A 14,687-nucleotide genomic window follows, 5' to 3' on the forward strand; every position below is an offset into this window, starting at 1 on the left:
TATATATATATATATATATACACTCCGTTTGGCGTTTAGCGTTAAGGCTATGTTTAGGATGTGTAGGGCGTGATGTTTGGAGTTTAGCGTTTAGGGTTTGGGTATGGAAAGGGGTTGCTACGTGCAGTGGGCAACTCAGCCAGCTGCGAGTTGACTCTGCTGAACTGCGAGTTAACTCTGCTGCAGCACTTCTTCATGTCGAAGTACTCGCTTCGTACCCTGTATTTTTGTCGGAAGCACCTGGAAGTTGTTTCTCCTCGAGGAGCCCTTCCGTTTTCTCGTGTTGTGCCTATTGCGTTTTTAATCGTTTTTATTATGCGCTCTTCGGCCTCCATTTTTCATTTATTGGAGTGCAGCTTGTTTAGACATTTTGCTGTCGCCCCTTTTGCAGGAGTTACGGTTTTTCTCAAGTGAACGACTACTTGAGCAAACGGGAGGAGGACATAGGGGCGGGAGAGGAGGAGGGAGGGTCAGAGTCCGACCCACCAAACAACGGTGACGCAGCAGAAGCATCATCAGAACTAGACGGTGTACCGCAACAACAGCAACCGCAGCAGCAAAAACAGAAGCCGAAGGAACAGCCTAACAAACGTGAGAAGCCAACGGAAGATACGGAGGGACCGCGATCTCCAAAGCGGCGCCGCCACGAAGATGCAGCGGAGACTGAGGCAAGCGGTAGAGCCTCGAAATCCCCGCAGCAGAAGCAACAGCAGAAGGTGAAGATGACGCAAGAACGACTGACAACTGCATCATCTTTATCAGAACCAGCAACAGCTGCAGCGTCACCTGAGAATGTGAAGGGGAAGGGGAAGAAGGCACGACAAGGGCATCCACCGAAGCATGAACAGCAGCAGCAGCACCATCACCAGCAGCAGCCGCTTGGCTTTAAGCCCCTGCCTCTTTCGCGGCTGATCCGCGCTCGTTTAAGGGAGTACCAGGAGGAGGGTGTGGATTGGTTGTTTCGCTTGCACCGTGCGGGGGCGAACTGCATTCTTGCAGATGAGATGGGTTTAGGAAAGACAATTCAGACGATCGCGTTGCTGGCGAAGATGGCTTTGGAAATGGGGATTTGGGGCCCTCACCTGGTGGTGGCCCCCACCAGCGTGCTTGAGAACTGGGATGCGGAATTTAAGAAGTTTCTGCCTGGGTTTAGAGTGCTGCTATACTACGGCTCTGCAGCTGAGCGACAGAAGAAGCGCCAGGGGTGGACGCGAAAACATGCGTTTAATGTCTGCATTGTGAGCTATGCAACTGCGGTCAAAGACGCCGCAATCCTGAAGAGGAGAGAGTGGTACTCGCTGGTGCTCGACGAAGCACAGAACATCAAGAACTTCAGCTCAAAGCGGTGGCAGACCCTCCTGACCTTCAACTCGCAGCACAGACTGTTGCTAACAGGCACACCGCTGCAGAATCACCTGCTGGAGTTGTGGTCTCTTATGCACTTTTTGATGCCAACAGTCTTCTCCTCTCACGAAAACTTCAAAGAATGGTTCGACACTCCCCTCACCGCTGCCATTGAGCAATCGCGAGTGCAGCGACACCAGCGACTGGTTGCACAGTTGCACCAAGTCCTCCGACCTTACATCTTGCGGCGGCTCAAGAAGGATGTGGAGAAACAAATGCCCAGCAAATATGAACATGTCGTAAAGTGTCAGCTGACAAGGCGGCAGCGTTGTCTGTACGACGAGTTTTTGGGGTCTCGCGCTGTTCAGGGCTTGCTGCACGAACAGCATTACAGAGGCATGCTGAACGCCCTGATGCAGCTGAGGAAAGTCTGCAGTCACCCCGACCTATTTGAGGCCAGAACCACCAGAACGCCCCTGGGGATCAGTGACCTAGGTACAGTGGAGATGACAATTCCCGCAACCGTCTGCCTTTGGCTGCAGGAACCCTGGTGCCTCGACAAAGAAGCGGCGACACAGTACGCACACCCACAGTAGCAATAACAAGAACAGCACCAGCAGCAGCAGTAGCAGCAGTGGCACTGTTCTCAGATAGTTTAACAGCTCACTTCTGTTCTTGTGAGACTCAAGCGGGGAGAGCGGGGAGGGAAACGTGGCTGCTGCGGCCGACAATTGGGAGCTTCCTGTGCTCCGTGTACACTCCAGTATCTGACAGCTGACAATCATATTGTGCCTCTGTGTGTGTGCTGAGGATACCACCACGTTTTTAGGTGTATGTTTGATGCGCATTTGCGACACCCTCAGGTAGACATAAATGCATAAATATATTCTTTACATACATTTATGCATCTGTATCTACGTTTGTGTTGTTGCAACTGTCCTGCATAGGCGCATTACAAGCCCTTTGGCTTCTTTACTATTGCGAGAGACGCACAGCAACAAATATGCAGAGGCAGAAGCTGCCGCTCTCTCGCGGCCCCTGCTGCCACTGCTTGGCCCCCTTCCGCCATTCGCCGAGTCTGAGGCTGCTGCTGCATGCAGCAGCAGCCTCCCTTGTGAGCCCGATAAAGCGCATGCAGCCCATGTGGAGAAGCTCTTGGCTGCCTTCGACCTGCCAGTGTTGAGAGACCCCTGCGCTTTGTCCGTCAACGACATTCCTTCCCCGACCTTCTTCCCATCTTCCGCCGCGGACGCACTCTCTGCATCAGCAACAACTATGGAAGGCCTTCAACAGCAGCAGCAGGTGAACCAGTGGAATACAGATTTGGCCCAGTGCGGTATTACGCAAAAGGCTGTGTGTAAAGATGAAGACGTTGCAGGCTTCGCCTCGTTGAGGTGCCAAAAGGAGAACAGGCAGCAGCAGGAGCAGCAGCAGCCGCCTTTGCTTTGGGGTCCCAACGGTTTGATAGACGGCAGTTGGTTCTTAGGAGGAGCGTTCGGGGCTGCATCCATTCCCGATATCAGCGGCCTAATGCGCTCAAAACAGAAACAAGTGGAAGAAGAGCAGCAGCCATCAGAGGACCTCTTGCCTTTGCCCCTCAAGTTTCTGCAGTGGCAGGTGTCTACTCAGATGAACAGCGACGACGAGCTAGTGCTACCGCAGGATGCAACAGGAGGAGGAGGGGCAACCTCAGGAGCAGCAACAGCCGTTGCAGCGGAAGCTGCTTTTGAGAACAACCTGACAGGGGGGGTGCCAGCAGCTGCTGTTCCTTCTTCTCGAGCAGTACAAAGCAAGTGGGGGTATCTGCTCTCGGGAGGCTTTGATCGGCAGACTGGTCTGCCGCTCATAGTCAAACGGCTGCCTGAAAATGATATGGCCAGTGCTGGAGCGAGGACCGCAAGACAGGGAGCCTGGTGTCAATGGCATCTTAGAGGTCGGTCAACCACAACAACGCAAACAAGCCATCCAGAAACAGTAACTGTCTCCCATCCCCTGCGTACCCATTATTATTATATTATGCTTACCACTTGGATGTACCATCTTCTGTTTGTTTGCTAGTACACGAATTTTCTCCTTGTTTCGAAGGTCTTGGGGCCATGGTTTTTGTTGGTGAGTCTTCGTGCTTTCGACTGTTTTCCTTTTTGGGTTTGTCATGTTTTCTTTGTAGATGCGGCTGCAGCTAGACAGGCAGCGAAGGCAAGCCGATTCCGGTTTTTGTGTTATTTGCATTTTCTAAATCGTCTCTCTCCTGAACTGTACTTGGGAGTTGACGGCCGCCGTTTCATTCGAACATTGGTTCGGCGTGGAGCCTCGTACCCTCCATTTTATGTCTACAACGAAGTAAGTGCTGGTTCCTCTCATTGTATCGCCAGCTTTGCAGCGCTGTTCAAAAACTGCAGCCTTATATGCACTGTGCGTGTAAACAGTATATAGAAATATATATGCAACAGCGCGAATAGATATATGGTGTGTAAATATGTATATGTATTGTATCCATGTATAGATGCATATATATACATATACATATAAATAAATATGTGCATCCATACAGAAAATGTGCGTTTACGCATGTATTATATGTCCCTGTTGGGTGGCAGAATGCAGGAGGGTTTAGAACTGTTTAGCACAGGCGAGGGTTTCGACTTGTCCGTTTGGACAGGAGCAGCGCATGCGTTTGTCTTTGGGGCCTTCTTTTTTGGATGTTTGTTGTAGATCCGGTCGACGGAAGACTACTTTAGCAGAACTTCCTTTAGCGATTTCCTCTTTCCATCCCCTTCGCAAGTTTGCAGGCGCTTTAAACCCCTCCTCGGTATTCTCACTTGCGTCTGTTCGCCGCGCGTGCATGCACAGCCCCACCGCGTATAGTAGGTTCTCTTTTCGACCCGCAATTTCTGTTGTGCTGCGTATTCTTGAATATCTAGTTCGCTTTGCCTCTGTGCAGCTCTGCTTGTTGTGTAGAAGCTGGGGATCTCAATGCCGTCACCTACTTTTGTTTTTCATGGCTGCTGTGGTGGATGTGCAGCTTGAGGGGCCCTGGCGGCCAGACAGCTCGCGCTTCTTCATTGCGTGCACTTGAAGGAGCAGCTTTGACTTTGTTGGAAGGGTACAGACTACGCGAGCCGCTACTGCGCCGCGAGCACCCTCCCACTTATGGGTTGCGGTGGGGGGGGCCCCAAGGGGCCCCCGACGGGCCTTTATTAACACCAGGGGACTTCCGTGCGGCATATACTGCGCTTCTGCAGAAGGGAGCAGCAGATGAAGAAAAAGGAAGGGTTGTGGGCAGACATCTGATGCATATGCCTGCTTGCTACGGAGTAGCAGGATCCCGCCCGGCTTTTTGTCCTGAAAACGATTACTGCAATGACCTCTTGGGGGGGCACTCGGCCCCCCAGAGTTTTATATTGAACTCTCGTGAAGAACCGGAGGGTATTGTGAGGGAAACGCTTTCTCGCATGCAGTGTCTCTTCCCCCCGAAGCAGCTGATTCAGGCTGATTGTGGAAAGCTGATTGCAATGGTATGTTTTGCTCTCTCTCGAGCTACACAGCCCCGCTCTGCAGCTCGCCAGCTTCAACCAGTCCCTACGTGTTGAACCCTTCGTTCGGTAGACAACCACAGAGGGGGCCAACTCTGTCGAAGCAGACAGCGGTAATGCTGGTCCAATTGCTGATGGTGTCTGCATCCAGGCCGAGCTGCTGCACAAACTCCGCGCTGAAGGCCACCGCTGCATCATCTTCACGCAGTTCAGCCGCATGTTGGACGTCTTGGAGTCTTGGATTAACTACCAAGGGTTTGTTTACCTTCGTCTGGATGGATCGACAAGGGTAAAAAGCAATTTAAAAAGGAGCCACCACTGGGGAAACAAAAACGAAAGTCGAGACCTGCACCAGTGACATGTGACAGGGTGTTCATTTGCCGGAGTTCTTTGCTTCTGTTGATTTCACGCATGCATGCATGCATAGAATGTATGCACAAATGCGTGCATGCATAGACGCATGCGTTTATGATGTGCGGAAATGCAAGGTTGCAGTTTGCAGTTGCTCCTGTTTTCAGGTCGATAACCGTCAGCGTTTGGTGAATCAGTTTAACACGAACCCCCGCATTTTTCTCTTCATAGCCTCAACTCGAGCCGGAGGGGTCGGCATTAACCTCACAGGCGCAGACACCGTCATCTTCTACGACACTGACTGGAACCCGGCAATGGACAGACAAGCTATGGATCGGTGAGGCTCCAAAACACGATGCCGTCAAGCTAGCTTACCCACTAGCTAGCTACGTATCTAGCTTGCTAACTCACCCGCTGGATGTCTGATTCCAATTCTAGGGAGCTCACTATCCAGTTACACTACTGGCTGGCTAGCCCACGGTCGAGTTAGCTGGTTAGATACCCCATTGCCTAGCTAGCCCACCCACCAGCTACCCAAGTCTCTGTCTGGCTAACAAGCTGCCTATAAGCTCCTACCTAACCCACGACTCCAGAGTGGGATCTAGTTTGCTTAGAGCTCTCGGCTGCAGAAAAGCGGCATGTCTAACAGGAGGCATTTCTTCAGATGATGCGTATTCTGCTGAGCACTCCTGTGTTGAGGGGAAAATCGTTTATGAGTTTTTTTTACTGCAGGTGCCACCGCATTGGGCAGACGCGCGATGTGCACATCTACCGTTTGGTATGTGCACACACAATAGAGGAGAATATTTGGAGGAAGCAGCTGCAGAAGCGTCTGTTGGATGAAATCGTTGTAGATCAGGGTTCGTTTACAGCGACGAATGCTGCAAGAAAGCTCGGCAGACTCGAGGTGGAGGGGCAGAAGGGGTCTGACCTACAGGAGACCGAGTGGTACTCGAACGCGAACATGGTGAAAGAACTCCTCACGGTAAGCAGCAGATACTGCTGTTGTGTCGTTGCTGCATTAACACCGACCGGAGCAGGTCCGGATGTTGTTTCCATCATCAGCAGCAAGAGAAGCGGCTTGCCTCAGTGATGCTGCAAGGGCTCACGCCTTAACACTGTACATTCGTTCTTTTGGGAAATGCCTTCTTATATTAGCTCAGCGAGTGGCATTATGCAGCTGGCAGTAAATGGCTTGTTGCAACAAGAAATACAGTAAATAGATGTTATATATGTAATATTGTTATGATGATGATTAGGTGAAGCAAGAACAAACAGATGACTTGTACGTAGACCGCGTCCTTCATGAATCTTCAGCAGACACCGCACCACTGCCACTGGCGCCGCTGAGAGGAGGGAAGAGTTCTGTTTTCGAGTCGGTTATGGATGAAGTGGAAGACGTTGAAGACAGAGTTGCCCTCAGACAAACGGCTACAGAACAGAAAATGGTGCAACAAGAAATGAGCGATGTACGCCCTCACAACATCACGTCTCTCTCTCTCACTCTCTTATATATATATATATATATATATATATATATATATATATAAACTACTGGCAGTATGATAATGTGTGCAAACATGTGTTCGTGGATATATTTCCACTCCCTGTGGCTGCAGGACTTCCGGGATGAGAATCAGGACCCCGCAGATGAAGTGGCTGCTTCTCTGAACAACTTGCCGGCGCTGGCGACATACTGCATTAAATTTTTGACCGACAATAAGAGCAATTCTCTTATTGTCCAGATTGAGCGGTTCAAGGTAAGGAAGGCTCATGCTGAAGCTGCATTTGCAGCGAGGTCTTCGCTGCTGCTGCTGGCATCCCCCATGTTTTATCGACCTTTCTATGGGCCACTGTTGAGACAAAGGCCACATTGCACATCCGACACAGAATGCAGTGCACCCGTGCGGGAGAACGACCGACTCTCTGGAATCTGCATCGAAAGAGGGTTAAGGAATAGATACATGCTGCTCTTCTGCTGTTCCTCATGTGTGCAGGCGCAGCTGGAGAGCGAACGAGCAGCAGCTGCAGGAGAGGGTGAAGGGGCAGACGGAAGCGCATCTGCTGCTGACGCAGATTCAGACGGCAGTGATACAGATGACGAGGAAGGAGATACAACCAGCGAGATGTCAGCAGCGTGGGAGAGTGAACTAGAGGAGGAGGAAGAAGCCGAGGCCGGAGACACAAAATGAAGCATCTGCTGAACTGCATTTAACTGAAACGTACAGCAGAATATGCTCCGCATCACAGCACTGTGCTGTAAAGCAACACAAATGGTCACAGAAATGCAAACAAACGAAGAGCATCTCGAAACCCCAGAAAAGCGAGAAGGGGGGGACACTGCAGCTCGTGCACAGCTCTTTGTCGCATATGTATATTGTATGCATGTGCATGCGCATCAATGTATAAATTTCAGACATACGTGTGTACACATGTTTATAAACACGTAAACATATAGGATATAATTAATTTAGCTAGCTGTGAGATGTCTTGGGGATGTTTTTGGTGTTGCATGTTCTGTCCTCCCGCCATCTTGTGTGGGTTTGAGGGATATCTTGCGGATGCCGATTTGCTGCATTGATGATGACAGTGCAGCTATAGAGCGCGGTGATTTGGTCGCGCTTCCTTTTGAATCACCTTCTTCTATGATGAGGTGTTGCATTTAGTTTCCCTTGTATTTGTTTAGTTTCATGTAGCTGCTTTCTGCAAGGACCTCGTATTTAGGATTGTGCAGCTATAAAGGGCTTTGGTGGCTGTCGGGGGTTCAGCACTGTCGTAGCTTCAACAGACTGTAAACCGTCATTATACCGTTAACATTTACGCTAGTACTTTTGTATTTAACCCTCACATAACTGCAGCCTATGAGGGCTAGCCTGCTCTGTACTCGGTTGCTTCGTAAGAGAGGCATAGTGCAAAGTATACAAAATAACGAGCTGCAGAACTTCAACTGCACGTGAAACAGACATCTTGTCAGTGCTTCTCTCTCCTGAGCAGTAGCTGCTGTAGCCTGAGCCAGTCTTCTATTTCTTGGCAGTTTTCGTTTTGCTGTAAGCTGTCATTGTTTGTTGCTCCATATGATATTGCTCATTGATATTATTGTTTATCTATTGCAAAACTGTCGTTATCCCTTCACCTCGCCTCTCCTTCAGCTGCGGGGCCAAGGCAGCAGGTGTGTAGGAAACACTCTTCTCTTGAAGAGCCGCACAGAGCGGAAAAAAAGCAACAGATGTTGCTTCAGTTGTTCACAATACAAGTAGGGCTAGCAACAATTATTAAAAAAGTATACATCAACATATATATGTATATAGGCATATATAAATAACATGTGTATGCAAGCACATACATACATATTCAGATACGGCAAGTAATAGCAAGTATTCCGCCCTACAGCTGAGGAGAGCATGCTTTGCACGCTTCTACTTCCTCTTCTCGTTTGTTTTTTGGTTCTTCTCACGTGCTATCTGCTCAATAGAAGCAGTAGCAGCATCCTGGTGAACTCCTTGATGGGCGAGCGTCTTGCAGTGATGGCGGCGTGCGCCAGGCTGTGCAGAGAAAGAGCGAGCTCTCGCCCCGTGGCTGCCTTCGCCTACTGCCCTCAGCCTGCGGCCTGCTCTGTGGTGACACCGTTCAAGAGGAGGCGATACAGAAAGCGATCGTGTTCTAGAGGAAGAGTGTGATGGTGATCTCCCTGGAACAGGAGATGGAGGCTCCAGAAGTTGACGACCATCTGATCCGCGCACGCAACCATCACAGGGATACTGCTGCTGCCTGCAGCGGCTCCTTGAAGGCAGCTCTCCCTCAACTGAGAAAGGCACCTTACCATTAACAGATGCAGTAGGAAATGCGGTGTATCGGCGATCGCTCTCCATTACAGCTGCGTATCGTGCAGGGAGGCCAGCGCACGGGTTGCTCAGCTTAGAAGTGAGAAGGTGACTGTTTTCAATGGGATTCCTCATGATGAACCGCTTGGAAGTCCCCTTGTAAGGCAGTACACAAAACGAGGTTTTCCAAGACCTGAACAACTCGGGTTATTGTAAAGTGAGGAAAAGGTGATTCCACCTGTTGAAATGCGGAGAAAAGGAAAATAAAACATCCAACTCATAATTGTGCAACGAAGATTGCATGCAAGCACGTCAATGGTTCGCCTCCTGCTTCGATACTAATTTTGTGAAAAAGAGGATCGCGCCTTCGTCAGAGGTTCCTGCCAACTGCATGGCTTTAGTCATGAAAGCTGAAATAGCATCGTTGAGTTATTATACAAACACCAGGTACTAAATAAGGCCAAGATTACAGGGGTTCTCCGTTAGCAATGTCACTCGAAGCCTCTGGTTTAAGTTGCCATCACCTGCCCGACACAGGAGGAGAGCACACATGTGCAGCCAAATTAACGAGATGGAGAGTAACTGTCCAGCATTTAAAGTATACCTTCATGAAGGTTCTCAGGAAAGAACTATATTTAAGGATCAACTAGGGGCGGATGGAACATGCCACCCAGCGGACTGGTCCACCTAGAGTCGGCAGAAACCTCAGCTTGACCGCATGCGATCTCAATGGCGAAAGCAGGAAAGAAAGCAAGCAATAAATCGGATATCTCTGCTTACTTCCGGAAGTATTTCTCCTTAATTCCCCTCTTTAACTGCAAGAATACCTCTTTGATTCGGTATACACGTGAAAGGCTGTGCTGCTCATTACAGCTCCCCCTCCTCAAACGAGGCCAACAGTGGAGAACAATGCTGAAGCAAACGTTGCGGTCACTAGGCAGCAAAGGAATTGTGTGTTGTTAACGAGCGTTAATTATATATCAAGTGCATCTATTTATGAACGAAACCTCACTGGTGTCTGATTTTTGCATATTCGGTTGTGTTTCCGCTACCCGATGGTTCAGTAATTAGTGCAGAACAGTTTACCTATGGTTTGTGAGTGAACAAACACTGAATTGAGGGGATAATAAGTCAGGTTATGGTGGCTCAGTAAAGGATTTCAACACAGCTGCCCTCGTTGTTGCACCGTCATAGTTTATTTCTAGCTGCCTGTGGTGCTTTGGTTGTCGGTATACGTGACAATGAACGCAAGTAGAACTCCTCAGGCTTGCTAAATGCAGCTATTCTTTATATAGTTCTTCGTAGTATCTTGTTGGTACGTGGACGCATTTTGTAACACCTTAATTCAGTGCCCAATCCTGCTGCCCCATCGTTCCTGGGTTCCCGGCTGCGGCAGTTCCCCGCAGAATACTTGAGGTATGGGACTTCAATTTTGATTAAAAAACGATGACAACAGAAAATAACATATTGCAGTGTTGCACTTGCAGATTGAATATAGTTTACTGGATACAGTAAGGATGTTTGTGAAAGTCAATTTGAATATTAAGTTTATTACTTTAGTTGTAATCATTTCAGATAACTTACTTGTTTAGCGACAGCGGTACAGGATGATGCTGCAATATTTAAACTGAAAATGCTTTGCTAACAGTACTAAGTACCACCTGCGTCTGCGCCGGTGCAACAGTAAACTCCCCTAATCCGTACGAGGGTTTACGATTTGGGGTTTAGGGTTTATGGTTTAGTGTTTGCTGTTTAGCGGGCCTAGCAAGACGGTCTTATGGAAGAATTACGATATGCTAAACCCTAAATACAAACGGTTCAAAGGGATTCAACAAGCACACTAAGCGTGCTATGGAGGTGGTGCCCCTGTACCATTCCAGTGTCTTTCGTCTGCTGCTGTTTCTGTTTCTAGTAACTGGTCTTTCCCTCAGTCTCTTCTTTACTTTCACTCGCTTTTTTCGTTTCTGTCGCTGTCTCCGTCTTTCACCGTCTTTTGCTGTTTCTGTCTCTGCCTTGCCTCTGCATCTTCCTCTCCCTCGTTTTCTGTCAGCTTGTTTGACAAATTCATCAGTTGCAGAAACAGACGAAAAGGTACTTTCTATACATGAGAATTAATTTCGCCTATTTCTGTGAATTACCACCACAGGGAGTTCCATTTCGTTGATGTTCAGCATCTTACATTATCACTTGCCAGTGAGGAAGCAGTGGCAGCAAACTGCATCCTTCTTCTCCTCTTTATTAGTTATCATACAAAATTTACAATGATTGCAACTTGATACAAGAGCTGCTCTACTTTATGTTAGCTTCAACAACGTTCGTTCCCTCTCTTTCTCTATTTACGTTTCATTTACGGGGACCAGAACGGAGCACCATTCAACACGCATTGACTACAAGACCAGAATGCCTGTGTCAAGGGTTTCTCGTTAGCAAATAAAGTAACTAAGTGTCTATGGTCCTTGACAAGAACCTTCTATGCACACACCCCGCTCGTACGGGGAGTAGTATCTCTTCACTACGTGTTCGCGTAAAGTTATTTTTCAGCATTCCCATGAACATAAATTGGACACATCCATAATCAGATCATTATTCTAGTCCTAATGGCTCATTTCAGGTGTCGTGGCATTCCTGCTTTGGCGTTGTCTCCGACGGAGGCACGCATTCAGAAACTCGAGAGCAAGAAAACATGAATTTTCTCTCCTTGCAACTGGCGACCCACTCCCCTGTAGACATTTCAGTATTCAATTTTGCTATAAGATGAATTCTCCAACTGTTCATGATCGTTAATTTATAGTAATACTCCTTCAAAGAGGGGGAGTTGTTCCTCTAGTGTTATAGGCAATCTTTATATGAACCGATTCACACAAGGTTGTCACCCCCACGATGCATGTTTAATAAATGTTTTGTGTTTAAATATATATAATATTCAACATGAAAGCAGCAAAACGTCATATGGTTCGGTGTTATTGTTTAAATGATTCACATCCAGGTGCTCTAATCTACGAGAGAGCCAGCAATCGGTGTATCGCCGATGCCGTACTCTGTCTGATTCAGCGTAAGCGTACGCTTTTAAGCGCAGAACACACCAAAAACATTTCTAAAATTTAAAAATAAGTGAATGAATGAGGATTAATTTGAATAAAGAGGAAAGAAGTCTGAAGATCCTCATGTATGCGAGCAACACTTAGTGTCGAGGTTCTTCTGCTCGGCCGCATTCCAAGGGTTCGTCAGATATAGATAGGTAAGGCAAAATGCTGACAAGAAGGCAGGAGGATTTTTCATTGATCCTTTTAATCTCTATATATATTCAAATTGAACAACAACAAGTTTATTTGCATTTCATTATAATAGTCTCTTGGATTCTCTTGATCTACGATACACCTGGTGACGCAACAAGAACACAGCGAGACCGCTGCCGACTTCTGCTGCACAGGTGTATTCGCAGCATCGACTAGAGCTGCATAACTGCAGCATTCCCGACATTATTATTCCCTTTTATCCAAAATATTTAAGTTGTCAATTTAATTAATTGCATTTGCCTTCTAAATTTGCCTTTAAGCGCCCTCTCTAGTGGTCGGTTTCCTGCAGATAGCCGCTTGGCGCGTGGATACTCAGCGTTCCGCATTTTTCTTGTATTTCATCTTTCGTGAGGAATTCAATTCAGATATTCCTTTTTCCGTTATTTCTTCGATTTCCGTCATAATGCGATCTGAATCAGATTGTTCTGTCGTGCCCATTGGGCGCGTTTCTATGGACAATGCCTTTAATGGCCATCCTCGTAGGCGTATACAACAAACAGGAACAAAGTTGAATACAGGGGAACAAAGAAAGAAACCTTCTCTTAAAGACTTTCTTGGAGTTACTCCCCTCGACCTATTCAAGAAAGCAATCAACCCTGATGAAGCGCCTGCACCCGTAAAGCTTTTGCAGAAACTTATCGGGGGTTCCTCGGCTGGTGAACAGGAGCAGCAGCAGCAGCAGAACAGCAATGACAGCAGCAGCAATGGCGTGCAACCATATGTTGATGCTCAAGCATACAAGGGAGCTGAACAGACTCAGAGAGAACAACAGGAGGAGGGTACGGTGTTGCTGCAAGACGCGATTGAAAGGCAGCAGCAGCAGGAACAGCCGCAGCAACAGCAGCAAGTGCCACAGATGGACACAAGGACTAACCTAGAGAAATATCTAGGTATGAAGATGAGAGAGTCAAGAGGGCACATGCAGTTCCCTCCCATGGGTTGTCCTCCGGCCTCTCTGATGCACATGCAGCAGCAGCAACTGCAGCAGCTGCACATGCAGCAGCAACAGCAGCAACAGCAGAACTTCGGCTGCAGCCCTGATGGATTAATGCAGCAGCAAGCCCCTTACTACCCCCCAAACTTTATGCCTGATCATTATATGCAAACTCAAGGATTTATGCAGCAGCCCAACCCATACACCCCACAGTACCCTGCACCTGCAGCAGCAGCAGCAGCAGCAGCAGGACCTATGTACCAACCCCAAGGAATGTCCCCATCATATCCGCAGCAGATGTATCCTTCCTATGAGCAGCAGCAGCAGCAGCAAGGATTCCCATCTCCTTATCCCAATCAGCTATCAGCAGCAGCTGCTGCTGCATGCGCAGCTGGTTCTACTTCTCTCCCTCCCCATCCCACCGCTGCTGCTGCTGCTGCTGGTGCTGCACCTGCTGCTGCTGCTGCTGCTAATGAAGGACCTATAACTCCTCCTGAATGGATGACGGGGCTGCATGTAGATGGATCAGCAGAATGGCTGCAGCAGAAGAGTTATATGCCCCAAGTACCGCAGTACATGCATGCAACAGCCCCAATTCCTGCTGCAGCATTTAATGCAGGATTTAATTATGCAACTGAATTTAAATATTATTATAATTATTATCCTGCTGATGAATATGCTAAGGAGGTACAAGGAGGAGGAGGAGGAGCAGCAGAAGCAGGAGGAGCAGGAGGTGCTGATATACTACAACAGCAGGAAGAAGCTGATGCTGCTGCGAATGCTGCTGCTGCTAATGCTGCTGCTGCTGCTGCTGCTGCCGCTGCTGCTGCTAATGATGCTGAGGGAGAAGAAGGAGGAGAAAAAGAAGAAAATAATAAATGCCAACTTAAGCCACTTATTACATCCAAGACAAGACTTGAATCAGGAAAAGCTGTACCCCTATAGACAAATAAATAAATAAATAAATAAATAAATATATTTATTTATATTTATATATATTTACTCATTTAGTACGTATATGTATATGCATGTATTTATATGCAGCAGGGATAATGGGGTTTAGTGTTTAGGGTTTAGGGTTTGGGTGTTGTAACTTAAACCCTAAATAAACCCTAAACCCTTATAATATACAGTATACATATTATATATATAATAAATATTATATATATTATATATAATATAAATAATATATAATATATACATTTATATTATGTATATTGTATATTATTTATATATGCATATGCAATACTAATGCATGCATGCACACAGGATAAAAAGGAAGCCTTTTTGCTCTCTTTTGTTGTTTATTTTTAGCCTTTTTATTTCTTCCTTTTCTTCCTTATTTATACACAACTATATATTTAGTAAATAAATAAATAAATTAAATTAAATAAATAAATAAATAAAT

The 14,687-nt window shown here is 47.3% G+C and overlaps 3 protein-coding genes across 3 annotated transcripts; 2 read left to right on the forward strand and 1 right to left on the reverse strand.

Annotated features, from left to right (window-relative positions):
- Nucleotides 1-87: 87 nt before the first annotated feature.
- On the forward strand, nt 88-7,420 carry EMWEY_00044900 (hypothetical protein; the record flags this gene model as incomplete). Its single annotated transcript, XM_013482964.1, has 12 exons — nt 88-221; nt 392-1,921; nt 2,292-3,277; nt 3,512-3,684; nt 4,057-4,208; nt 4,367-4,859; nt 5,029-5,166; nt 5,396-5,565; nt 5,961-6,213; nt 6,488-6,697; nt 6,848-6,988; nt 7,226-7,420. Coding segments are annotated over 12 exons (4,575 nt in total), but the record flags the coding sequence as incomplete, so codon positions are not given.
- A 1,224-nt stretch (nt 7,421-8,644) lies between these two features.
- Nucleotides 8,645-9,184, reverse strand: EMWEY_00044910 (hypothetical protein; the record flags this gene model as incomplete). The annotated part of the gene is made up of 1 exon (XM_013482965.1): nt 8,645-9,184. The coding sequence occupies one exon, from the start codon at nt 9,182-9,184 to the stop codon at nt 8,645-8,647; it is 540 nt and encodes a 179-aa protein (XP_013338419.1).
- Nucleotides 9,185-12,748: 3,564 nt separating this feature from the next.
- Nucleotides 12,749-14,224, forward strand: EMWEY_00044920 (hypothetical protein, conserved; the record flags this gene model as incomplete). The annotated part of the gene is made up of 1 exon (XM_013482966.1): nt 12,749-14,224. The coding sequence occupies one exon, from the start codon at nt 12,749-12,751 to the stop codon at nt 14,222-14,224; it is 1,476 nt and encodes a 491-aa protein (XP_013338420.1).
- Between the last annotated feature and the right edge of the window lie 463 nt (nt 14,225-14,687).

This window comes from Eimeria maxima, genomic scaffold (genome assembly GCF_000499605.1).
Source record: "Eimeria maxima Weybridge genomic scaffold, Emw_scaff877, whole genome shotgun sequence".
NCBI lineage: Eukaryota > Apicomplexa > Conoidasida > Eucoccidiorida > Eimeriidae > Eimeria > Eimeria maxima.